Source organism: Anabrus simplex, chromosome 5 (genome assembly GCF_040414725.1).
Source record: "Anabrus simplex isolate iqAnaSimp1 chromosome 5, ASM4041472v1, whole genome shotgun sequence".
In the NCBI taxonomy this organism is placed as follows: Eukaryota; Metazoa; Arthropoda; class Insecta; order Orthoptera; family Tettigoniidae; genus Anabrus; species Anabrus simplex.
The window spans coordinates 330,271,453-330,299,452 of NC_090269.1; the positions used below are offsets into that span (position 1 = coordinate 330,271,453).

Genomic DNA, 28,000 nt, shown 5'->3' on the forward strand with positions numbered 1-28,000 from the left:
CTAGTAGGCTACATTATAACACCCCTTAACTCTTTGTGCTGGTACCTTGGAAATGTTCTAACGTCACAAACATCATAATCTCCAGTTGTGTTTTTTATGTTGAACTAGCTGACCCAACAGATGTCGTTCTGTCAAAAATAAATGACAATGGAACAAACTCAAATTCAGTCTGTACTGCACGCAAAAATCAGAATAATGCAAATGACTACATCATCAACATCAAATGAGTTAATTTTCTACTGCTACCAAGAGTTAGTAAGGAACTACTGGAAAAACGTGTTTTCATTACCTGCAATATTAATTTCTTGATTGTGAAAAAGGAAATGCTCAAATACACAGCATATCACTACCCAGAAATAACCCTGATTGACTGTAACGTAGATGTGAACTGTTCAGCAGGTCTTCAAATCCTTCACAGAGCCATAATTATTCCCCGTTCCAAATCAAGTAATTTGATAAGCTGATGGCATGAAGATAATGTGGCAAAACTTACTCCTCTTTCTTCGTAGGAAATAACTATCACAGAAAACATTGATTCCAATCAACACTATGAAGAATTTTTTCATTGTAAAGCTTTAAGGTACACGATATTTTTTGTTTGATTACCTTGCGTGTAAACAAACAAGGTTGATGGTTTTCCAACACGGGAACAGGCAACATACAATTGGCCATGCGAGAAACATGGGTTTTCAAGATAATTGCCGCAAACACTCAATGACTGCCCCTGGGAATTTATTATTATTATTATTATTATTATTTTTTTTTTTTTGCTATTTGCTTTACGTCGCACCGACACAGATGGGTCTTATGCGACGATGGGATTTATTTATGGTCATAGCAAAAGCGAGCTTTACTGGAAACTGCAGTTGTTTAAATTCAAATGGTATGTCAGTCGGAATCATAGGGATGCATGGTAGCAAAACGTCTTCTCCTGGATACTTCCCCGTTAGAATGGTTGCTTCGATCACGTTGTTCAGCAATGTTTTCACCGCTAGCCATGTGCGTGGCAAACTGAGTTCATAGATCCAATAGCAACGCACTGGTAGGCACTGTAGTCAATTGAAACATTGTAACTGAAAGCAGCTCGATTCAAACTTGGAAGATTATTAGCTGAACGACACGCTGCACAGGTTTGTGATATCCGAATCCTTTCAGTTTCATTTCGCTCTTCACGTTGTTGTGTCCGATTAGACTGAAAATTAGCTTTAGCATTTCGAGTTCTTTGACCAAAGTTGTTCCGCCTGTGTCTTATAGGCGGCATGAGTCTTGAAATGAGTATACTGTATATGGAATCACACACAAAATAAACCAATCAGCCAAAGAAATCGATGAACTTGTTTGTTGAGAAGCAAAGATTTAAAAACAATCAGGGTAGACAAAGGTCTCCAACTATAACAAAACACGACACTGCATGCGACCGCCTGGAGAGCGTATCTTTGGGAAATCTGTACCGGCAGTCGAGGCAGCCAGACAAAGAAGTTGGCCAGCAACTGACTTTTTCGTGCCTGCACATAAAAATCTCTTGAACATGACTGAAAAGAAACACAAATAGTGCATGTTCTTATCATTTAAATTTAAAAACAAACTTATCTACGTCGAGCTGAAATGTTCCTTTACTAGCAGTGAAAAAATTACAAATATAGTGAATATAAAATAGGAGTTATGACATGATAAGTTCTATGCAATGAAAATTTTCCATTTGAGGTAACATTCCATTATATTAACATTTTCACAGTCAATTATTTTGTAAACTTTTTTTTTTTGGTTAACGGCATCAAATGCGGCTTGAAATTTTGTACATAATCTGATATTCACCCATTTTAACCGATAACACTGAGATTTACGGACATTTGGCAAACGCGCAGGATTAGAGGAGGACAGTGCTAAGCGCAAACTTGGGAGAAGGAAGGAGAGACGAACAGTTTGAATGGAAAAAGAGAAATGGGGCTTTTACGTTTTTCCTGGCATTTTTTCCAATTTTTCTCTTCGAAACAACCTTACTCGGACTTCGGTGTATATTTGAAAATAAGAATTAGCCGAATTGGTCCAACCGTTCCTGAGTTTTGCGCTTAGCAACATATTTAGCCATTCATTTTTATTTATATAGATATCTTCCCACTCTCACGTTTATTCTTAGAATAGTGCACGTTAACAGGCGTTTAAGTTTTTAGCAACACTTGGGCAAAATTAAGTTTATAAAGTAGCAGTTAATGATCTTTGAAATTGATTTCTTTCCAGTCAAGATGAACAGCCACTCAATGGAAAGTCAACACTTCATCTAGCAGCATATTCAGAAGATTACAACTGACTGTGCATTGCAAAAAGACAAAAAAAAAGAACAAAGAAAAGCAAAGAGAAACCCACTTCTTCTCCAAAACCTTTTCAATTACACTAGTCCTTCATACAGGCTGAGATCTATGACACAGACAGTAACAGTGAATAGGAGAGATTTAGCACTAGTGAAATCTTGTACAGTAATTTCCTTCTGTTTGATAAGTATTGGAAATGGACAAGCAAGTGTCAAATCAAGTTGTTTGGAGATAGGAGCATGAAAAGGAGCACATAACAGAATGACACAGGTTAGGTTATATACTACGATTAGGATACCTGTAAAACTTGAAAACAATTTTCCCTGTGTGTTTCAAGTATGTTCAGGAAACTTATAGGTGTGCATGTGCTAATTCAAGAGAACGCTGGAACAATAACTTACCTACAACATTTGTGTATTAATTATAGAACCTTCAGAATATACTGTGGCAACAGGATATCATGACAAATCCAGAAGTAGCCAGATTGTGGTGATTCAAGAGAACTTTAGAACAGTGAGTTACCAAGGACATCTGTATTATTCTAGAACTTTCAGGATATCCTGTGGTAATATAATGTGTACCAACATAAGAATTACATGGAAACTTAAAATACAGTTCAGTAGTAGTAGTAGTAGTAGTAGTAGTAGTAGTAGTAGTAGTAGTAGTAGTAGTTGAGATGTAGTGTGTTGTTGTGAGTTACCAAGTTCTGTTGAGTGCAAGAAAGCGAGTTTATTATTGATACTGGTTGATGGATCAACTGTGGATTACTGTTTAGTAATATCTCATTTTCATTTGCAACATTTTGAGCGCCATAGCACCTTGCCTAATTCAACCACACTTCATATTGTAATTTATATATTCATAAGATTCTTACTGCTTAGAAACATGTTTTAGGATTTAGTCAAATATTGTGTATGTTTAATATGGCTGATGATGACCCCGAGTAGGGTTGAAACTAGTCCCATGTAATGTAAATAACATTGTAAATACAGCTAAGTATTGAATAGGTGGAAAACTCTCCTGTTTATTATTAATGTGATGTGTGGATGCCATACGAAAAGTAAATAATACTGCTCCATCTTCCCAACACTGACCGGTCATCATGTTTATCCTATTATGTATTCCTTTTCATGTTCCTATCTCTATATGACTTATTTTTGTTTGAAATTGGTATAAAAGCTTGTTAGCCTTAAGATTGAATAGCAATACACCTACAAACTTGTACGAAAATATATATTAGTACAGTTGAGTAACCAACCACATTTATTTGATTGGTAAGGATTAAACTGCAAAGGCAGCTGTTTATAAAATACTAGCTACTACTAAAATACAAGTCAGCTATGTAGGTGGTTTAGGTAAATAGAAAGGAGCAATTTGACTCGCAACTGGAATCCAAGTAAGAATATGGTGGTCTGACAATGCTGTCAGTATTTGTATCAATGTAATTAACTATGTCTAATGTTGCAATTAAAGGAAATGCTCAATCACATGAAAAGCGACATAAATTCTCACTTTTCCCTGATGAGCTAAATTACAACTTTAGCATATTATGAGACATCAAATGGACATAATTTTAATATGGAAGAATATTTAATTTTCACTATTGTTCTTTATGGAATAAACAATTATGTTTTAATACAACATGTTCCATTAGATTTTAAGACTGAGTTTCATAATTGTTTTAAGAAACACAATATGTGAATATATTTGTCAATTTTTGATTGTGAGGCTGAAGATAATTTAGGTTTCAAGTCAAAACTAGTCCAACAAAGTGTGATGTTTACACAGTTACATCAATGAAGTGTACTGATTAGGTGCATTTTCTTTTTTGTTCTGTTTGCTAATTTGCAAACTCTAAAGCTAATGAGAAATTTTTGCATGATTAGTTTGATAATGTACAAAGCATCTTTGTACTGTTCCTCATTAAGCTGCTAGATAGTTCCCATCACTTCTCTGAACAAATTTAACTTTCAAAAATGGAATTACTCTTACCACGAATTGAGAAACGTGCAGCCTGACTCTCCTGAGGAAGAACACGGAAGTCCAGGAACCAAGCTTCACCCCATGCCAGCACAAACGAAATGAGGATCAGGAGAACTTGGAATACTGGTAACTGTGCCTTCGGCCACTAGAATAAAGACAAGAGAATGTCACATTCCAGAGAAATCAACAAAATTAGTTAAACTAGCTTATGTATTTCAGGAGGTAAACCGACACACACCAGAACTTACATCATAAACGAACACCTTGGAAATCAGGAATGCACATGTTCCAGCAGTTGAGAGCTACAACACAGAAAATTACATACGATTAAAAACCATATTATAAAACTTGGCATGTTTAATAATATATACAAATGTTATAACAAGACAAAATTTGTACTGTGTCTGGGCTAATCTAAAATAAAGGACGAATTTTGATGAAACTTCTACCAACGGCTATGATGATGATGATGATGATGATGATTGTATTTTCAAGGGGCCTAACCTCTAGTTCAACGGCCCCTAAGACAGCTCTGATATGATCGTAGGGGTAACATAGACTACACATTATGTCGCTATGATAAGAGGGAGCTGAACAGTAAATGCAATTCACATCTTATCTCTATGAGCATAAAATGTTTCACTTTGATGCCTAAAGCTTGAACCGTCTACAGGCTCTCTATTATAAACTCAGACCAAATGCACGGTTTTGTAGTCTGTGCTACGGCAGCTGCAGCTGGGAAGCACGCGCATAGTTCTTGACTTTGTAAGCAGCCTGTACATGTTTGACCTGGCAAGCAGGAATCGTCAGTCTGAATCTCAGCTGTTAACATGGTGAGACAATTATCAATACAACACCGTATTTTCGTATACACACATTATCATTATAGACTGTTATGCCTTTAAGCGATCAGTCTGCAAGCCTCTGTGAATTTATTAAACGTCGCCACAATCCTCGATTTGCAACTTGTGTTGTGGCCTTATTTAGTTCTATACCTCTTATCTTTAAATCATTAGAAACCGAGTCTAACCATCATCGTCTTGGTCTACCTCTACTTCTCTTACCCTCCATAGAAGAGTATATTATTCTCCTAGGTAACCTATCCTCATCCATTCGCCTCACATGACCCCACCACCGAAGCAGGTTTATGCGTACAGCTTCATCCGTCGAGTTCATTCCTAAATTAGCCTTTATCTCCTCATTCTGAGTACCTTCCTGTCATTGTTCCCACCTGTTTGTACCAGCAATCATTCTTGCTACTTTCATGTCTGTTACTTCTAACTGATGAATAAGATATCCTGAGTCCACCCAGCTTTCGCTCCCGTAAAACTAAGTCGGTCTGAAAACAGACCAATGTAAAGATAGTTTCGTCTGGGAGCTGGCTTCCTTCTTACAGAATACTGCTGATCGCAACGGCGAGCTCACTGCATTAGCTTTACTACACCTTGATTCAATCTCACTTACTATATTACCATCCTGGGAGAACACACAACCTAAATACTTGAAATTATATCGACCTATTCTAGCTTTGTATCACCAATCTGACATTCAATTCTGTTGAATTTCTTACCTACTGACATCAAATTAGTCTTCAAGAGGCTAATTTTTGTACCATACTCATTGCACCTATTTTCAAGTTCCAAGATATTAGACTGCAGGCTTTCAGCACAATCTGCCATTAAGACCAAGTCGTCAGCATACGCCAGACTGCTTACTACATTTCCACCTAACTGAATCCCTCCCTGCCATTTTATACCTTTCAGCAGATGATCCATGTAAACTACGAACAGCAAAGGTGAAAAAGATTACAGCCTTGTCTAACCCCTGTAAGTACCCTGAACCAAGAACTCATTCTACCATCAATTCTCACTGAAGCCCAACTGTCAACATAAATGCCTTTGATTGATTTTAATAATCTACCTTTAATTCCATAGTCCCCCAGTGTAGCGAACATCTTTTCCCTCGATACCCTGTCATATGCTTTCTCTAGATCTACGAAACATAAACACAACTGCCTATTCCTCTCGTAGCATTTTTCAATTACCTGGTGCATACTGAAAATCTGATCCTGACAGCCTCTCTGTGGTCTGAAACCACACTGGTTTTCATACAACTTCCTCTCAACGACTGATCGCACCCTCCCTTCCAAGATGCCAGTGAATACTTTGCCTGGTATACTAATCAATGAGATACTTCAATAGTTGTTGCAATCCTTCCTTTTCCCTTGCTTATAGATAGGTGCAATTACTGCTTTTGTCCAATCTGGAGGTACCTTACCAACACTCCATGCTAATCTTACTACACTATGAAGCCATTTCATCCTTGCCTTTCCACTATACTTCACCATTTCAGGTCTAATTTCATCTATTGCTGCTGCTTTATGACAATGGAGTTTATTTACCATCCTTTCCACTTCCTCAAGCGTAATTTCGCCAACATCATTTTCCTCCTCCCCATGAGCTTGGCTGTTCGCAACACCACCAGGATGATTTCCTTTTACATTAAGAAGATGTTCAAAATATTCCCTCCACCTCTCCAGTGATTCCCTGGGATCTATTATGAGTTCACCTGAATTACTCAAAACACTGTTCATTTCCTTTTTCCCTCCCTTCCTAAGATTCTTTATTACTGTCCAGAAAGGTTTCCCTGCTGCTTGACCTAGCCTTTCCAGGTTATTACCAAAATCTTCTCATGACTTATTTTTGGATTCAACAACTATTTGTTTCGCTATGTTTCTTTCATCTACGTACAAATCCCTCTCTGCCTCAGCCCTTGTTTGGAGCCATTTCTGATAAGCCTTCTTTTTCCATTTACAAGCTGCTCCCACTTCATCATTCCACCAAGATGTTCGCCTTTTCCCATCTTTACACACAGTTGTTCCTAGGCATTCCCTTGCTGTTTCTACTACAGCATCCCTGTATGCCACCCATTCACTTTCTATATCCTGAACCTGCTTACTGTCTACTGTTCGAAACTTCTCACTAATCATATCCATGTACTTAAGTCTAATTTCCTCATTCTGGAGATTTTCTATCCTTATTCGTTTGCAGACAGATTTCACTTTCTCTACCCTAGGCCTAGAGATACTTAGTTCACTACAGCTCAGATAGTGGTCTGTATCATCGAAAAATCCCCGGAAAACTTGTACATTCCTAACAGATTTGCTGAATTTGAAGTCGGTTAAGATATAGTCTATTATGGATCTGGTACCCCTAGCCTTCCATGTGTAGCGTTGAATAGCCTTATGCTTGAAGAATGTATTCGTAACTGCTAAACCCATACTAGCACAGAAGTCCAACAAACGCTTCCCATTCCCATTAGCTTCTATATCTTCCCCACATTTACCAATCACCCTTTTGTATCGTTCAGTTCTATTGCCAACTCTCTCATTGAAATCGCTCATTAGCACTATTCTATCCTTGCTGTTGACCCTGACCATGATGTCTCTCAATGCTTCATAAAACTTGTCAACTTCATCCTCATCTGCACCCTCACATGGTGAATAAACGGAGACAATCTAGACCTAATTCATCCAACTGACAAATCTACCCACATCATTCGCTCATTTACGTGCCTAACAGAAACTATGTTGCGTGCAATGGTATTCCTGATGGAAATGGAAATGGTGTATGGCTTTTAGTGCCAGAAGTGTCCGAGGACAAGTTCGGCTCGCCAGATGCAGGTCTTTTGATTTGACACCCGTAGGCGACCTGCACCTCATGATGAGGATGAAATTATGATAAAGAGCCCTAACCCAGACTCAGCCCTTCCCTTTCTAACACCCGTCAAGTACACTTTATAATCTCCTATCTCTTCCTCGTTATATCCCCTTACCCGAATATCACTTACTCCTAGCACATCCAGATGCATCCCCTTTGCTGACTCAGCCAGTTCTCCTTTCTTTCTTCCATAAGCCCCATTAATACTGATAGCTCCCCATCGAATTCCATTTCGTTCGCCAAGCTGTTTCCAAGGAGTCCCTCACCTGTCAAATGGGAGTGGGACTCCGTTACTCCCATAGGTCCGAGGCTTGCTTAAAATGTTCTGAGCTCGGTAAATTCATGAAGCAGGATGCTACCCTACTTGCACATAGTCCAAGTGAGGATCTCTCCTCTAACGGGTTATGGACCACCGCTGAATTGTATAGTCTGAGCACAAGGAGGGCCATGACTCAGATTATGTCCGAGATGCCCACTCTCATTCCATAGCAACTGGTATCCTGACCCTCAGGACCTCTTACTAGCCCACTCAGGCGTTGCCCATGGTTCACGAACTAGGACGTGACTACAGTAACCCACACCATGAACCACACATATTGTTGAAAAAAAAAAAGGGAGAGAGAGATGATGCTACAGTGATATTCTTACACATCAATAAGGCATCCAACACTGTTGGCCATGATCACATTATATCAACAATCGAAAGAATGCCCTAACTTCGAAAATGAAAGAATCATAAATCTCCTAATATGAAATTCTACACAAATTAATGTTGGTATTCACAAGACAAAATGCATTGAATTCAAATGAGGAGTAATGCAAGATGCTCCTCTATCACCTTGTCTTTACAACCTACCAATAGATCACATACTTGATGAGCTTTCAGAACACTTGATAGGAAAAGAGTTTTGTTTAGATGTAGTGGAGGGTCTTATTTAAATAACTGTCCTGGGGTTTGCAGATCACATTGTTATAGCAGCCAAAAAATAAGCAGGCAGCAACTGAACTCAAATGGCTATCAGATATTTTTCTGAGATTGGTTTGCAATTAAATTAAGTGAGATCTCAAACAATAGTTATCGACAATGTAACAATATGCAGTGAATATATTCAATTGGGTGGAATGAATATTAAAAGTACCTGCAGAGAGCAACCAATTAAATATATGGAGGTTAACTTTTCCAAGCAGCTGAAGTTTGATCCTAATTCTATAATTCAGAACCAAGCTGACAAACTTTTAATTTACTGTCGAGTTACTTATTCGTTTTAGAACAGATACTGTTAGTTCTCAATAATTATATCTGGCCAATGTTGGTATATCTGTTCCAAAACATCCATTAAATCAACTTCCCTTGAAATTCCTGGAAGATACTGACAAGTTAATCAGAAGTACTATTAAAGAAATTCTTTGTTTTCCTGGTGACAAACCTGATACAATGCTATATACAGCAAGAAAATTCAAGGTCTACTTCACTCAAAATGGGAAGCATTTTTGTCACTCATTAATAACTGCAACTGAACACTCATTCATTCCTTCATTCATTCAAACATCAATGCAACGTGACAAAGCATCGACGGGACACAGCCCGCTCAAACAGGCCGAAGGAACTCCAAAAGGCATAAATGAACTGCCAGTAATTCTGACACTTGAGTTTCCACGTTGACAATTTTTATTAAAAGTGCTCTGTCCCATGAGTAAAACTGATTCCACCACATTTAAACAAGAAGAGTTTCCTCACAATTCAGCTTGATAAATATTTGGACAATTTTTACGACTGGAACATTCTGGAACAATATAGTTGTTACCAAGATTGAAAGAAGAGGATATTTACAATAAACACAGTAAATTGCATTTTTAAGAACTTTTTAAAGCATTCATGACTCATTATCAATCTTTTTTGCATCATGTTTTTATACAGTTTTCATAGTTTTTAAGATGTCTTTGTCAATTGTTCAAACCAGCTGAAGATGGCCCAATAAGGGCTGAAACATATCACAGAAGGAAAAATTTTCACACGACTGAATTCAACATTCAATTGTAATGTCAGGTTTAAATTGTACTGAAAGGTGGATCCGTAATCCAAATTCTCTTAAGAGTTAGTATTTCTGATCTGTAAATCAATACTGAACTATCATGATGTTTATAGTTTGCAATAATACAGCAAGATGTTGTACAAGACCAAGGGTACTACCACATCACCCGCCATGAATTACTGGCCGTCATGAAGACACATTAAAAACATTGATTTTAATGTTGTCATATAATCTTCTTATGCTATTTTTAAGGACAATTTCTCTCAAGGCATTGATACTTTGTCAATATATGAATTTTTCATCTAAACAGTATTATGTGGCTGAAGATGTTAACAATATACGAAACATGTACCACTTTTAACTAATAAGTTGCCTTAAGCAACTAATGTATCAACAAGGTGGAAAATAAAGTTGATTTTATGTAAAACAAACCTCAATGACATGCACGGGCCCACGAATAACAGCAATGGACCATGGAACAGTGGTGGCGTGTGGTATGGTTCAATGAATCCCATTTCCAGTTGTATCAAGCTGATGGGTGCATGACAGTGTGGCGTATGCCCCATGAAGCTATGGATCCTGTGTGTCAACAAGGTTGTGTCGAGGCAGGAGGTGGCTCAGTTCTGGTCTGGGCGATGTTCTGATGGTCGCAATTAGGCCCCACTGTCCGGCTGCAGGGATCGGTGACAGGTGCACATTATGTGGACATTCTTTCAGACCATCTACATCCCTTTCTGTCCTTAGAGTACCCTGATGGAGATACCATGTTTCAACAGGACAATGCACCATATCACTGCTCTGTAGTGGCACACAGGTATTTGGAGGAGCACTCCAGTGAAGTTACAACCATGAAATGGCCCTCCAGATCCCCCTATCTTAATCCAATTGAGCATTTATGGGGATACTGTAGATGCTGGTGTACGCTGCATGAAGCCTGCACCAACTACACAGGACCAATTGAGGGTAGCAGTGCAATATGTGTGGGTCCAGATCTTTCCAGAACGAATACAACACTTTGCAGAGTCGATACCTCGCCGTATTGCTGCCGTTTAGAGGGCTCGCGGAAGGGCAACTCGTTATTAACATCACATTCAATGGCTTCCCATGTGTTTGGCCACTCAGTGTATTACCCTACCTACCTGATTATATCACCTCTCTCAACCCTGGAAGATCTTCAGTAGCAGCACATACTTGTTTCTTCATTTAGTGAATAAGGACGTCATGGTCATCAATCATAGTGTGGTTCATATATAGCAGGCCGTTTATGCCATATGGGTACTCCCAATTAATTATTAAAATAAGAAAGGAATTGCCCGGAATTAAAATGAAAAACCAAGGAAAAATATTTAAGTTATTTCATTTGTATTTGTTTCCAACTTTGTTGCTGGACGAATTCCGAGACGGTAATAACCTGTGCATAATCCTGGAAACTGATTACTGCGATTTTCTTCAACAAACTATAAAATGCGAACCACTCAGCAAAAAAATATTATTTTTGTTTCTATATATTCATAAAAATATCCCTATCCATGTCAATTGAACTCAAAGTTCCAAAAATAAAACATTTATCGTCGCCATAAGACCTATCTGTGTCGGTGCGACGTAAAGCCACTAGCAAAAATAAAATTAAAAAAAAACAACATTACTCCAAGCATTTGTGGTGTTTGATTTAGTTTTACAAGCAGTGAGAAAGCCTGTCCGTATGAGGCAACTTGTAGAATGCTGCTACTGGTCAGTGCTGAGCAGGCTGATAGCCTCAAATATGAAGAAGTTTGAGCTCCACTGTAATGAGGTTTCGCTGTATTACACAACCAGATTATACAACAGATTACACTAAGCTTTGATATTAATCACCTCAGGAGAAGACAAAACACTAACATTTGCAATGAATAATGCAGAAGATAAAATGTTAATATTACAACAAAACGAGTTAAACTTTACTCAAATTACTGAAAATTTATGGACTATTTTAACTTAGCCATTTGAATGTACACAAGATTATGCAAATGACTACATCTTGTTAAATCAACTGATACTTACAGCTATTATACACCAATGGTTGATACAAAGCAGAGCATAGAAAAGTAGCAGGATGACGAACCGACATGCAGCTGCCATCTAACAACAAATAAAAGTAAAATATAGATAATTGGATTATTCACATCATTTAGGTGTATTTGATAATTAAAGACTAATGTAGAAATGGAGTGTCATTTCAGTTGAAGACAAGTATTTTTAATAGATGTGATTAAGGTTTCATACTGTTCCTACCAGCATTCCTTTTACCCAATTAAACATTTTTTCTTTATTTTATAAAAGTTCCCAGTTAGAATTTTCCAGTCAATGAATATACCAAAAAATTTGTTACTTCCATTGACTGTCTCAGTCCGACCCTTGACTTGGATGGTATGATAGTGACTAAGGTATGGGCAATGTCATTCCGTATGCAGTCAGTTCCTGTGATGAATGGTGTGAAAGTGTCTTTTCTTGGCAGAATGATATAAAATAGCATCTTCTTATGGTTGAAGCCACTTTAACATTTAATACCATTGTTGAATGTGACTTTCTGAAGAGTTACACCTCTGTTGTCTCTAATTAATTTACTATAACTTACTTTTGGTAGAAACAATAACTTTCTACCTTATACAATAATAACAATACCTACACAATAAAGCCTCTATAATCACTGAGCCAATCAATACATTCCTCTGTATTCCTTTTGTTGCCCATTTACAAAAAACACAATATGAAGTCTTAAAAATGAAAATTATGTCTAACACCATAATAGGTCAATAGTGAATGCCAGCTAATCAACTCTCCTGGATTAAAAAATCTTGGTTGGACAACCAGCTGTAATATAAATTTGCATGGATACTATCTAAACTCGGGTAGTCATACATATATATGATGTAAAACCAGTGGCGGCTCATGGATTTCTCATTTGGCAGGGCTGCAGCTAACTTTTTTTTTTACCGGGCGAGTTGGCCGTGCGGTTGGGAGTGCGCAGCTGTGAGCTTGCATCCGGGAGATAGTGGGTTCGAACCCCACTGCCGGCAGCCCTGAAGATGGTTTTCCATGGTTTCCCATTTACACACCAGGCAAATGCTGGGGCTGTACCTTAATTAAGGCCACAGCTGCTTCCTTCCCATTCCTATACCTTTCCTGTCTCATTGTCGCTATAAGACCTATCTGTGTTGGTGCGACATTAAACAAATAGCAAGAAAAAACCCTACATTTTTTGATTAAAAATGCTATTTTTTGGGGCGTCGACCCATGTGGACTTTTTTGCCCCTACTGGCACCATATTATATGAACCTGCGTGTAATTGGAATGGTGGTAGTGTGGAATGTTGCATGTGAGGAAAAGCTGATTAAGGACATCACAAACACCCAGTCCCCAGGCCAGGGATATTAATCATTACAATTTAAAAACCCTGACCTGGCCAGGAATCAAACCCGGGGCCGCTGTGTGACAGGCGGGCGCGTTGCCCCCTACACTGCGGGGCCGGACTGTAGCTAACCTTGCAATATGATTAATTTAAAGAACATACTTGAATTATTGTTACTATTTATTAAAATTATGAGCAATCAAACACTACTGATTTCCAGTTCACAAGTCTGCAATAAACTGTCTCTGATACTTACAGCTATTATACAGCAATGGTTGATATAAAGCATTAGACAGCCATAAACATACACAAACATAATAGATGCTTAATTTAATGAAGTTGTTTCTATTTTAATATTTACCTTTAATACAAAATCCATTCTCCTTTCTTTATGGCAAGTGAATTTGTCAATTACTATCTTGCTGAAATTGATTATACTGCCCATCAGATTCTTTTTTTTTACACTAATCATTGTCAGTGGTTTATTTATTTATTTATTTATTTATTTATCGTATGATGAATCTATGTACATATACGAGGACGGTTTGAAAAGTTCTCGGAATCACCGCTAGATGTCAGTGTTAGAGCAACGAGGTTCCCACGCAATAATCACACATCCTTTGTGAGTGAACACGTGGCGCGTCAGTGCTCTAGCTGCAGGAGTGTGGTAGTGACGACTCTATGTTGTTGTTGTTCCTGCATAGTGATTTGCGACAATGGAAAAAACTGAAATTCGAGCAGTGATTAAATACTCTGTAAAGAAAGGTATGAAAGCAAAGGAAATTCATGCCGACTTTCAGAACACACTGGGGGACTCTGCTCCTTCATTTTCAACTGTTGCCAAGTGGACCAGCGAGTTTAAATTTGGTCGGGAGAGCTTGGATGATGATCCACGTAATGGATGGCCAAAAAGTGTTACGACCCCAGAATTTATCGCAAAAGTGCATAAAATGGTCATGGAGGATCGTTGACTGAAAGTGCGGGAGATTGCTGAAGCTGTAGGGAGTCTTCTGAATGGGTATATTATATTTTAACCGAAGAATTGGGTATGAAAATATTATCCGCAAGATGGGTGCCGCAGCTCTTGACATTGGACAATAAACGCACCAGACTGGAAATGTCCGAACAAAGTCTGGCCCCTTTTCAGTGCAACCAACAAGATTTTTGGTGCCAGTTTGTGACTACAGATGAAACTTGGGCCCACTACCATACCCGAGAGACAAAACAGCAGTCAAAGCATTGGAAACATGCTGATTCACCACCACCAAAGAAAGCAAAGGCAGTGCGTTTGGCCGGAAAGGCCATGGCCTCAGTTTTCTGGGATGCAAAAGGCATTCTGCTGATAGATTATCTTCCTACTGGCCAAACAATTACGGGGCAATACTATGCAAACCTCCTAGACCAACTACAGGAAAAGATACGTGAAACAAGGCCTGGTTTGGCAAGGAAAAAGGTCATCTTTCATCAGGACAACGCTCCGCTGCACACAAGTGTTATTGCCATGGCAAAACTTCATGAACTGGGGTATGAATTGTTGCCACATCCACCTTATTCACCTGATTTGGCACCATCAGACTTTCATCTATTCCCCAAGCTGAAAATTTTCCTCGCTGGACGGAGATTTTCTACAAGGGAAGAAATGACAGCCGAATTGGAGAGGTATTTTGTAGGCCTGGAGGAATCTCATTTTTGAGATGGGATCAAGGCATTGGAACATCGCTGGACCAAATGCATTAGTCTACAGGGAGACTATGTTGAAAAATAAAAGCAGTTCCACCGAGGTAAGATAATTCTAGTACATTCCAAGAATTTTTTAAACCACCTACGTATATATATAGTTTCAGAAAAAAATGTGCGTAGTCACAAGTCCGTACAATACTACAACTCTAGGTCTAGCATTTTCACCCAATCAACTGCTTCATCCGATGTGCAGTGAATGTCCATTAGCATTCCTTTAAAAGCTCGAATTGGGCTGTCAGCAACAATGTGGTGGATTGACTGAGAAGAGACACCTCAATCACAATCTGCAGAGCTAGTCCAACCCCATTTGCACAACAGATAACCACATCTGCCTTGTCCAGTTCTTATCCGATTGACGATTCTCCACTGTCGTCTTGGAAGATCAAATCCTTGTAAGCGTTTAGAAGGATTCTCAACTAGATGTTTGTTCACTACTGAAGACTGGTCCCACTGGGCTTTTCCATAAACTGTTAACATGAAAATAGGTTCTTTCAAGATCCATTGCTGGTATGCCAGGGTGGTCTCCTTGATTTCAGTCGATGTTCAGTGTGCGTAATATCTTGATAGATGGGTAGTTGGGGGTTCTGCTGAATGTTCTTCCAAACCTTTAGGAGAGCTTCTGATCGTCTTAGGGCTGAAGGTGGAATATTGCTGAGAACAGGAAGCCATAGTGTGTTCGTGCTCCGAATGCAACCCGTGATTATGCGCATTGCCTGATTGAGTTGTACATTGATCTTCATTGTGTGAACACTATTGATCCAAGAGGCGCAGCAGTAATCAGCAACAGAATATGATAAGGCTAATGCTGTTGATCTTAGAACATGAGTATTGGCTCCCCATTATGTACCAGCAAGTTTCTGAAGAATATTATTTCTAGTTTTTACTTTAGCAGCTACATTTGAGAGATGTTGCTTGAAAGTCAAAGTTCTATCAAGTGTTATTCCCAAGTATTTTGGTGTACTGCAGAACGGCAACACTTGACCTCGGAATTTTATTGTTGGTTTGTAATTAGACTGTCTGTTGCGTAAGTGGAATGTAGATATAACTGTTTTTTGAGGATTTAGGTGAAGGCACCATTTCTTGAAGTATACATCCAAGGCTTCCAGATCAGTGGCTAAAGTAGTTTCAGCATCATAAAGTTGGAGCACTGAGTCACCAAACAAATGTCATCAGCATAAATGATATTTTCTTGATGATGTGTCTGGGAAGTTGTATATGTACAGACTGAAAAGAGGACTGATCCTTGAGGTAAACCATCGTTTAATTTAAACACACTACTTCTGTCATTATCAGTGTAGATCTGGAAGTACCTATTACTAAGCATATTGCTAAGTTGTTTTACATCGCACCGACACAGATAGGTCTTATGGCGACGATGGGATGGGAAAGGCTTAGGAGTTGGAAGGAAGCGGCTGTGGCCTTAATTAAGGTACAGCCCCAGCATTTGCCTGGTGTGAAAATGGGAAACTGCGGAAAACCATTTTCAGGGCTGCCGACAGTGGGGTTCGAACCTACTATCTCCCGAATACTGGATACTGGCCGCACTTAAGCGACTGCAGCTATCGAGCTCGGTCCACGCATACTGATTTCCTCTCATATCCATTTTCGATATACGTGGTGAGACGTTGCTTCACGTCCGTAGGTTTAACCACTACACTGCCCAACACGTGTCCCCCAGGTGGTGCTAAGAAAGCAACAGTGTTAAGATGAGACCGAACTGTTGGAAACGACCTCTCCGTCAAAGAGCGAACAAGGAGATGCGTGGTCCTTTTCAGGACCTTCAAGTTCGTAGAATTGGACCATCGCTGCGCATTTGTCAATTGAATATTGTCAGTGGTTAAAGACGTCCTTCTGATATTTTACTCCTTAAAAATGTTTCCTCTCTTTTTAAAATAGAGCACTTTTCAGATTCCGGTGTCATGGGTGTAGTTTGTCAGTTTTATTCAGAAAAGAGTGAATACTTCTGTGCAGCATTCACTAAGTCCAGTACTCAACAATGTCTCATACATCTTCATAAGTCCGGAGAGACTTCAGAACTCCTGTCTTTTATATAAATCAGACAGTTTGGTCACCAGTTACTCTTGGCATAAGAACAGGCAGGTTTCAATAGTATTATCGAGCTCACTGGATGGAAAGCTGTGGGAGTCAGTAGATTAAAAAAAAAAAGGGGATGCACTGAATAACTTTACAGCGAACAAATTCTTAGTGAAAGCAAATCTTTCTTTCCCCAGACAGGAAATAGTTGAATATACTGTACCTCTTTTACAACTATGTCCTCATAGTTTCCTTTCCTTAACAGGTGAGTTGGCCGTGCGGTTAGGAGCGTGCAGCTGTGAGTTCGCATCCGGGAGATAGTGGGTTTGAATCCCAGTGTCAGCAGCCCTGAAGATAGCAAAATTTCCCTTGCTTTTTCTCACTGGAGGAGAGTTTTTTTCAGGCTGATTGACTAAATAAATGACCTTATATCCCCTCAATGCTGATAGCCTGGTACATCTGTTTAAATCGAAAGCTGAGTTACAGAAAATACTGATCAGTGTGAACTGAGTTAGTCTTCTTTAAAAATTAATCACCATGTCTCTGAAGGAAGTATCTAGGAAGATATTGATCTTTGAAGATTCCATGAAGGACTTACAAGCTTGCCTAGATTCAGCAGTCAGTGCCGCCAACCCATCGAACATGCTCCATATGCTGGGTGGCGAGTTCCAGGTATTCAAGAAACAGGTCAGTGAAGAATTCTCCAAGCTTAAAGAGGAGCTGAAGGTTCTCAAAGATTGGCTTCAGAAACAAGACGATGTACTGGACAAGGCTGAACAGCACAGTTGCCAGAATTGTCTCTTGCTGCACAAGTTCCTTCAAATACCATGATCGTGATCAAGTGTGGCATGTGAAGCGAGCTTTTAAGTGGAGTGGATGAACTCATGAACTACTTAGTTTATATTTGTGTGTGTTTAAATGTCTGCTTGTTAAAGTCAGTGAATCTACTCACCAGGTTGCTCGGGTAAACTCTCATTTTACTTATTTAATTTTATTTCCCACCGCTTCGTTCCATGTTTCTTGACCACCACATCAGAAATGCCATTGACCTGCATCCCTCTCCACAGCCCTTATCCACCCCTTTTCCTTTACCCTCACCAGCTTCAACGGGACTTGTGTTGCACAAGCAGCTGAGTGATCACTCACAGTGGCTATAATGTTGCCACCTAAATGGACAGTAATTATCAGCTCATCTGGAAGAGGTACAGGCTACTTTTGAAGTGGACAACGGCCATATTATTGGAATGAGTGAAAACCAGCTGGCTGTCATCAGCATTTTAATTTTCTTTGTTTTGAAAACTCATGAGTAAATATGGTAATTATTTTCAGGAACTGATGAAAAATAACAGTCTCAGACAAAAATGGAGTAAATTACTTAAGATAAATATGGGTAAAATCATGAACCAACATGTGCCAAGCATACCGCTAGAGGTTTTAAAGGATCACCTAGCACAGCCAAGAATAGCCGCTACTTCCTCCCCTAAAAATTCAATACCCTTGTTTTAACAGTATCCCACATATGAGCAATGTTTTGTTTGAAATACCAGCTCAACTTAAGTTAAATGTGCAACAGATTCTATTACATACCAAAACCTCTTAAATTCTGCAAATTGCAAGTGTATGCAGATGATATACAGATTTACCACCATTCAAAACTGAGTGATATAGATAGGACCTACTGTAATTATTTGAATAAATTCTGACCTACATCATCTTAGTGACTATTCAAATAAAAACACCGTATTAATAAACCTGAACATAACTCAAGTTGTTATTATTATCGGTACAAAAAAAATCCTATACTCCTTCCAACAACGGGCATTCCTCCAATAATTTTAAAATAAAATAAAATCATACCCCGCTCTACTTCAGTGACTAACTTAAGTATTATTATAACTGAGAACCTTCACTGAACTCAACAGGTGATAAGTATATTACATATACTTCATAAATGCTTATTCCCATTGAAACATTTCTGTAATGTATTCTCTGTTCTATTTAAAGTACAACTAATTCATTCTCTGTTACTACCTACACTAACTTAGGAAATGTCATGGGATAGTCACCTAATAGCGTGTGGGGCCTCCTCTGGCCCTGCGAACTGTAGTGTGATGCCATGGAAGTGAGTCGACAAGTCCCTGGTAGTCCTCTGGACGCAGCTGACACCAAATCATTTGCAGAGCGTCCGCCAATGCTGCTCTGTTCATGGGTGCAGGATTCATGGCACGGAGCCTGCGTTCCAGGACATCCCAGATATGCTTGATAGCGTTCATATCGGGGCTCCTGTGTGGCCATGGCAGTCGTTGGACCTCCGCTGCATGTTCCTGGAACCATTCCCAGGCGACGTGGGAGCAATGTGGCGGCGCGTTATCATCTTGAAAAACCGCAGAACCGCCTGGGCGCTGGAAGGCCAAAAATGGGTGGAGATGGTCTCCGAGCAGCTCAACATACTGCGTACCATTCAAAGTCTCTTCCAGAACAACTAGGGGGCCCATTCCATACCAGGAAAATGCACCCCAGACCATAACAGAGACACCAGCGCCCTGGACCACACCATCGAGGCAGGCGGGATCCATCACTTCATGTGGTCTGCGCCATTCACGGTGCCTCCCATCGGCATGGTGCAGTTGAAATCATGATTCATCTGACCATATCACGTTACACCATTGTTCCAGTGTCCATCCCTGGTGACTGGCGACAAATGCGCCTCGTTGTGCCCGATGACGTTGGGTTAACAGCGGCACCCGTGTGCGGCGCCGGCTCCCATACCCCACAGAACCCATGTTCCTACGGATTGTCCATTGGGAGACATGTCTAGCATGTCCTGTGTTGATTTGAGCCATGATTTGTTGCACGGTTGCCCGTCTGTCACTACTGACAATCCGTCTCAGATATTGCAGGTCACGGTCATCGAGGGTGGCTGGATGACTGATCGCTCATCTGTTGTGGACGGTGACACCCGCATTCAACCATTAACGATACACCCTGGACACGGTTGATTGTGTGAAGCCAAATTCCCGCACCACTTCCGAAATCGCACTTCCCATCCGTCGGGCACCGACCACCATACCCCATTCGAACGGTGTCAGCTCATGACGATGTTTCATGTTACACCTGTCACATTCACAGCCACTGCTCACAAGGTCTTCTATACAAGTGCCGCTGGCACAAGTGGCGTGTGGTGCGCAGACAACACACCTGCGCATCAGTGCTCCGCTATCCCATGGCATTTGCTCAGTCAGTGTATATTTGACTATTGTAACAACGTGCTGACTGAAATAACCTACGTCAGTAACAAAAAACTGGATCGGAGCCTGAAGAGTAGCGCAAGATATATCTTTAATCTACGATATGATGCACATATATCTTCATATTATAAGAATCCTGCATGGCTTCGAGTGCACCATCACCATGAACTTCACATGTTATCACTTCTACAAAAAAATGCAGAGAGTAGCATTTAAGACTTTGCAGTTCTACTCACAGTTCGCAGAAATCTCCAAGTGAGCACCATATGGCTTGTGCCAAGCTTGGCATGATAAGAAATCTTTATTGCTGATGCAGCAGTTCACTAGTAAAGGTGTGTTGCGAGGTTATTATCGCGATGATTAATCACACTGCAGCACAGAGAAACCAGTTAAAGGGTGCCTTCAAAAATTCCATAAACAGTTCTTCACTACCACCAAAACGTTTCATGCAACAAATCGTTCACAAGTGGCATAGTACTGGTTCTGTAACTAATAAAAAAATAAAAAAAACAACCAGCGAAGGAGAAGAGCTCTCACATAGCAGGAGAGGTTAGAAGATATACAGGCAAGTCTGTCCACAGAAGTTGCTTCGGAGAGTAACTCAGGAAATTGGTATTTCACGTTCATCAGCATGCAATGCAACAAAATGATTACATTTACCATGTTACTGGACTCATTCAGACCATAACATACAGCCTACAGATTTCATTGCTAGAATAAGATTTTGCAATTAGCTAACGAATAGTGTCCACGATGGTATCGTGGATCCAAACTTTCTTTTTACAAATGATTAAGCATGGTTCCATTTGAGTGGATATGTCAATTCACAAGATATGAAGCTTACATCACAGCTCAAGGAGATCTCTTTTTAACATCTGAGTTCGGTTTCATTTACTAGTTTATCCTTTGTTTTTTATTTATTTATTTATTTATTTATTTGTCCTGAGCATGTATATACCTGGTGAGTTCAGTTTCATTTAGTTTCTATAGGCATATTCATGCCACTTCCTTGAGATCATTACTGTATGTCTGCTTGCTGTTACCGCTTCTCTCCGCTCTTATGCCTTGCTACTCCGCTATGAAGTCTTAAATGATTCTATATGGTATGGACTATTGCACCATCCTGCTGGAAATAGCTATATCTTTATTCTAATAAATATACAGTAGAAGTCCATTATAGCGAGAATTCATAACAGTGAAAAATTTACTCGCTATAGCGGATTGTTGTTATAGCCGATTTTTTTAAAAGCCGGATGAACCCCCATACACATTAAAATCGGTATGGAAAGGCAATCAGTTTGTTCAAAACTTGCGTTTCCGAGGATAATATCCACACTACGGCTAACTTGTTCGTTATTTTTCGTGAAAGTGAGAGTTTAATTTCATTCTGAAAAAATTATAGTACCGTATATTTTCTCTGAATCCAAGACGAACCCCACTTTTCCCTCCAAAAATGTAAATCAGGCTCAACAAGTGCTTTGTAATATCATATGAATGCCTTTGTTGTACAGTACGCTACGCATTTTAGACGCCGAACATTGGCTTTCGTTATGCCGTATATGTATATATATATTTTTTTTGCGGCTGCACAATTATTCTTTATTTATGCAGGTTTAATGACCATTAACTTAAAATTGGCATCGTAATGCCAAAGAGAACCCGCTGAAAATTGCCGGCAAAACCTATTCCATGCATCTCAACGACGATCCATCAGGAAAATATTTTTGCTGCCTATAAAACTGTTACTTTTACTCAGCATCAGATATAACTGGCAACCACTATGCACACATCTCGCTTGCCGGGTTCGGGCAACTTCAGTGGCTAGTGATGTATAGGCCTAATCGCAGATGTTGAAGGTCAAGGGAAGAGTTTATTGCGCCACGGTATGGCCATTCTCCCCTTGAGTTTTTCGTGCACATACCTCACAATTTCTTCTCCGACTTCTTTAAAGCATCATAGTCGCGGACCACTGAATGCATTTTTTGTACAGTACACATTTTTTAGTTATCTTTGTCTTCACGCTAACGCCAAATACTGGCTTTAGTTAGGCCTATGCACAATTATTCTACATTTCCGAATGTTTAATAACCATTAACTTAAAACTGGCATCATAATATCGACAAGAACCCGTTGTTAATTTGCCAGCAATACCTGTTCCGCGTATTTTTACAAAACGACTATCCATCACAAAAATGTTCCTGCTGTCTATAAAACTTAATTTTACTAAGTGTCAGGTACAGTAGATGCGATATAACTCTGCCACTGAGTATACAGCCATGGCCTTTCTAAGAATTCGCAGGCTAGCATGTTTTGGTGCCATCCTGCAGATTTGAGAAACTTTTTCTAGAGACTAATAGAATGTCATTCTCTCTTCACTATTTCCCAAGATCCAGTGACGTTACACACAGGCAGTGTACAACCGGTTGTCTCAGCTAGCGGTGTATAATAAAGAGGTGGTCGTTTATTGTCAACGAGTTTTGTGTGTACGTGCGCATGCGGGAGTGAAAAGAAGCAGCGTGGTTACGGCATTAGTGGTCAGGGGTATTCGTTATTGTTAGGCTGGGAATGCAAGTCAACCCTTGATTTTTTTCGCATGAAATTCTGAGAGAAAAACGTCATCTTGGATTCGGAGAAATACAGTATCACTCAGAGGCTTCTGTGGCAAACATTTCAGATTTCTTCTTCAAACAGCGTTGCCTAACCTAACCTTACATGTATCATGAAAACATATTTGTAATGCACGTAGAGAAATGATAACCTCCTCACTAAAAATTTACACGTGAATAGCCATTCCGAAATGCAACTAGACATGAAAAAATATGAACTATCCTGTGAAATCAGTAATGTACTCTGCCATATCTTGAGGTGTATCACATTCTCACTTAACTTCAGCCTTTATTTTTAATGTGTTAACAACTGCTATCGACCACGTTATTTATGCATTTATTACGAAAACGTGTTATCATCTTCCATTTAGGATTTTCTTTAGATTACAGCAGTCGACGGGTATTACTAATCGACTCCAACATTGCCTTTGAATTTTGATGAGAGAGTTCGTAAATGCACATTCTAACAGCGTCCACCTATCCTAACTTAACCGTACTATATGTATGATGAAAACACGCTTCAAGCGCCAGAAGAGAAATTTTCTTTCTTTGCTAGGGGCTTTACGTCGCACCGACACAGATAGGAAGAGAAATTTTAACCTTCTCGGTATAAATTTACATGATAATAGCCTTTCCGTAATTTTTTTTTTTGCTATGCATTTTATGTCGCACCGACACAGATAGGTCTTACGGCGATGATGGGATAGGAAAGGCCTAGGAATGGGAAGGAAGCGGCCGTGGCCTTAAGGTACAGCCCCAGCATTTGCCTGGTGTGAAAATGGGAAACCACGGAAAACCATCTTCAGGGCTGCCGACAATGGGGTTCGAACCTTAACCCCGACATCGCCTTAGAATGTCGACGAGTGAACTCGCTAGTGGAAATAGCGAGGAAACAATACAGAAGTTAATCGATCGCATGCAACATAATCGCTGGGGTGCATAAATATTGGTAACGGGAAAAATCACGCGCGCTTAAGCGCTCGTAATAACGGATGCATCAGTGATAAGGCTCTCGCAGTAACCGAAAGATAATACAAAGTTTAATATAGGAATTTTTAAGAGACAGGAAAAAATTGGCCTTATAACGGGGTTCTTGTTATATGCCGTACTTGCTATAGCGGACTTGTACTGTATATAAATATACAAACATGGGAAGAATGTGCTGTGGATCGTTCACTGTGGTGGAATACTACAGCCACCGCTGTCAACTTGTTTGAAAGAGAACGCCGCAGACATCAAGAGGCCAAGCGACAAGCAAGAAAACTCCGTAAATTACAACCCCACCCTGCATCCATCCAGTGTGATTTGTGTGGGCGTATGTTTTATGTCAGGAAACACATCTAAACTGAGTTGAACTGGTCAATGTATGCAGGAAGACATTATATATACTCGGATCAAGTTACAGTTCCAGCCGACATTCCACTAATACTCCCAGCTATCTTTCTTCACCTTTTTGTTACCTCTTGTCCTATTATGAAAACAACACACGATCTGGCACCTCTCTTGTCAAACCCATACACGACACTACTATAATCTCTGCGTCCAGGTCATGGAATTCTGTACTGTGAACATTAGAGACATTCCCACTCACCTTAAAGTAATTTGCTGTGGGCACTTGCTGAGTAGATCCCACTGACTTGCTGGATAATTGCTGAACAAACGAACGAACGAACGAGTTACCGTAATTACTTCACTTAGGTATACTTTAGTTACCATTACAAAATTGAGGATTCTACTATTACTCTCAACAAGATTATTATTGTTATTGCTGTTAATATTATTTATTTGTATTTGCAATTACAGTGGAGCACTGTTTATCCTCACCCAGAAATTATGTTTTCCTGGATTATTCATTTAAATTAGGTGGTCCCACCACGATCCTAATCGAATCGTTTTAAAAATCCGGCATTACCTGTTCCTCGAAGAAATTATTTCCCAACTGTTCAGATGTTTTGGTCCCATCAACACACTAAATCTCTAACAAACTTTCTTCAAGACAGGCAGAATGAAATATACTTAATGCATTAGAGAACTTTTCAGAATCAATGTTTGCATTCAAAACCATATTCTCGAATACAACATACCCTTTGAAAGAAGTCGAGTAGGCCTAACGGTAATTTGTGATACAAGACCTACAAAAACTTGCTACATATACCTATAACTAAATAACAAGGATGAAAGGACAGCTACATCATACCTATGGATCTTCACATTAACGTCCCGTCATTGTGATAATTAAAGCAAGTACCAGAAAAGCAATCAGCGGTGAACTTGCTTAAGGAAACATCTTTGCATCGCATTTGCCTGGTATTGTTTAGGGAAACCACGGAAGTCAAAAAGCAAAGTGGCCGCAACAGCTGAAAGGAGATAGTGAATTCTGATAGTTATACTTGAAGACAGAATGAGTTTTGTCAACAGTTCTTATTTGTAAAACGTCTAAATTAGGTCCAGGGTTAGAAGTTTATTTTTGACAGACTTTTTTACAATTGTATTGCCGAGCAGGTTTTTGGCAGATCTCGCAGGGTACTAGTTACTACACTTTCAGACAGGAATCAAACTCGCTCCTTCCTAACATGAGTCTAGTATTTTAATATGGCTGGATATTTAGTCGAGTCTTGAGAGTTTGAAAGCTTTGTCATGTCTTGTGACTTTCAATATTCTTACTGCTGTGGTTGGTCATGGCTCACTTCTGAGCATATGGGACAAAGGCTTTACAAAATATAATTTATCTGCATTTTTACACAGTTTGATGTGTTATCTAAGGTGAACCTTTCACAGTTGCTGCAGTTTCCAATGATGCACCATCAGGCATTATATATGAATGCAGTATTCTTCCCAAGACCTTTCTAATGGCCCTGCTGTTTTTTCATACCGCCCAGCTAACATAATCTAGATATGTGCTAGTTACATGATATTAATATCTATTTGAGTCATTAGGTGTTCCAAATTACAATGCAAATACTGTAAAATGTTCATTTAAATGATAAATCTTCATTATGGTCAAGATAATTGCATCAGTTACATCGGAGTTTAGCTTGACTATTGTACAGTGTCGTGCGCGAGAAGTGTCTGGATTGGTGAGAAATTACATGCAAGCACTGATTCCGTATGGCATCACAAACCTGTATGGCACTCTAGAGCAACCAAGTGGTAAGCACCGGTGTTACAGGATTATGAATGAGCAGGAGAACACTACAAGTTCAAGAATACTCTGTTGTGTCTTGTTTGTGATAATGACACTGAAATATACAGTTTTGCAGGTACAATTTACCTCTGATATTATTGTTAATGCCCTGAGGGGAATATATTGAAATGTTACCACATTCATTTTTTACGTATTCCCCGCCCGGCTACTCATTCCTGCCCCCAGGCTGACGAATTTTTCTGGGGAGAACAGTGGATTGTGTTCTCATGACCTGAGCAGATGCTGCACCTTACATATACTGGGTGCTTCACTTGACTCTTGCGATCTAGTTTTATGCAATCCACAGCGTTTACTACAATCTAGAAATATGTGGGTCCCTCCCGCTAAACTGGGGTTATATAAGGAGATGTGTGGTTACGGGCTAGGAAACAGCAGAAAATGTAAGTAGTACTATTAATTCATTATGAGTACCCCGAATGATCCGTAAAACTAGAACATATATCTTACAACAGGAGGTGCACACACAGACCAGGAATAGGTATTGTATCTTCCCACTACATGTCAAGCCTCGCAATAGCTCTCTTGGCAGGCGTGTGGTCAGAGATCTGAATGTGAATACTGCTCGAGGTTAGGAGGCTCGAATCCCATGCAAGGTGGTTGTTTTTCTAAAATTTTATATATAGCCAGTTGTCTGGGATGTGGCAAGGTTGCATACTTAATATTTTCCACAGACTGATTTGTTTATTTGGCCATGAAAAGTATAGAGCTGGGCTGGAAGAGGCTAGGAAATTTGCGACAGGATTTCAGTTACGTAAGTCATTTAACCCAGTACCTACTTGAACTGATGACCTCCATGGTCAATACAGAGCTGCGTACGACATTGTACGGATCATCTGGCACATAGCAACATCTCTGGCGTAACGGATCAGCATCTGTCAGTGATGAGATGTCTAAGGTGACCAGGATTGGCCAGCTCCTTTGCATACACCATTTGTTTTACATGGCCCCACAGAAAAAAAATCCAAGGGTGTAAGATCAAGTGATCTAGCAGGCCAGGGATCAGGTCCTCCCCTTCCTATCCATTTATCAGGATATATCACAAGGAGATGGTTCCGGATGACCCCCATCCGTCATGTTGAAACCACATCCTGCAGCGGTCAAGGGTGGCATGGGTTCCAAGAACGGTGGTATTTCACCTTAGAGAATCTGCAAATAGCTTTCTCCTGTCAGAGGTTTCTCAAAGAAATGGAAACCAATGAGGTGAATATCCATGATGCCATAGCGTACGCTCATGGCATACTGTACCTGGAAAGCTGCCCGCCATACCCAATGGGGATCGTCCACACTACAGTCATACATATTATGGTGACTAACAGTTCCATTATACAAATATAAACAATCCGTTATTAGACATTATAAATTTTCCAGCTAACTCATTCCTGGTTGCCAGCGTTTCGCCCCGGTGTGGTAAGTTGGGCTCATCAGTTGGTAAATAGCACACCCACCAAGACGCATAGCTAGTGCATACCGTGGAGGCCACTGCACAGGCTACTTGGAGTCACCGGCAGTGCCAATGCACTATGAGAGACTTTGTCTCATTACCAAAAATGATATAGATGTTGATTCACATAGGGAACCTGAAATATTTGTCCCAAATTAGTAAATTTATATACCATTATAAAGGGTGTGTTATTGGACATTATAAATTTTCCCTCCCGTCATTTTGAAACCACATCCTGCAGTGGTCAAGGAGTGGCACGGGTTCCAAGAACGGTGGTATTTCACCTTAGAGAAT

The 28,000-nt window shown here is 39.7% G+C and overlaps 1 protein-coding gene across 4 annotated transcripts in view; it reads right to left on the reverse strand.

Annotated features, from left to right (window-relative positions):
- Positions 1–28,000, reverse strand: part of LOC136874066 (steroidogenic acute regulatory protein-like) — a 158,812-nt gene that overhangs the window by 76,809 nt on the left and 54,003 nt on the right. For 3 of the 4 annotated variants that reach the window (XM_067147588.2, XM_067147586.2, XM_067147585.2), the window contains 3 exons: positions 12,085–12,162; positions 4,541–4,594; positions 4,302–4,437 (listed from right to left, as the gene is read on the reverse strand). In XM_067147588.2, the coding sequence (XP_067003689.2) occupies positions 4,302–4,437; positions 4,541–4,594; positions 12,085–12,162 (268 nt within the window). The remainder of the gene's footprint in view (positions 1–4,301; positions 4,438–4,540; positions 4,595–12,084; positions 12,163–28,000) is intronic. The other variant, XM_067147587.2, reaches the window with a different exon arrangement.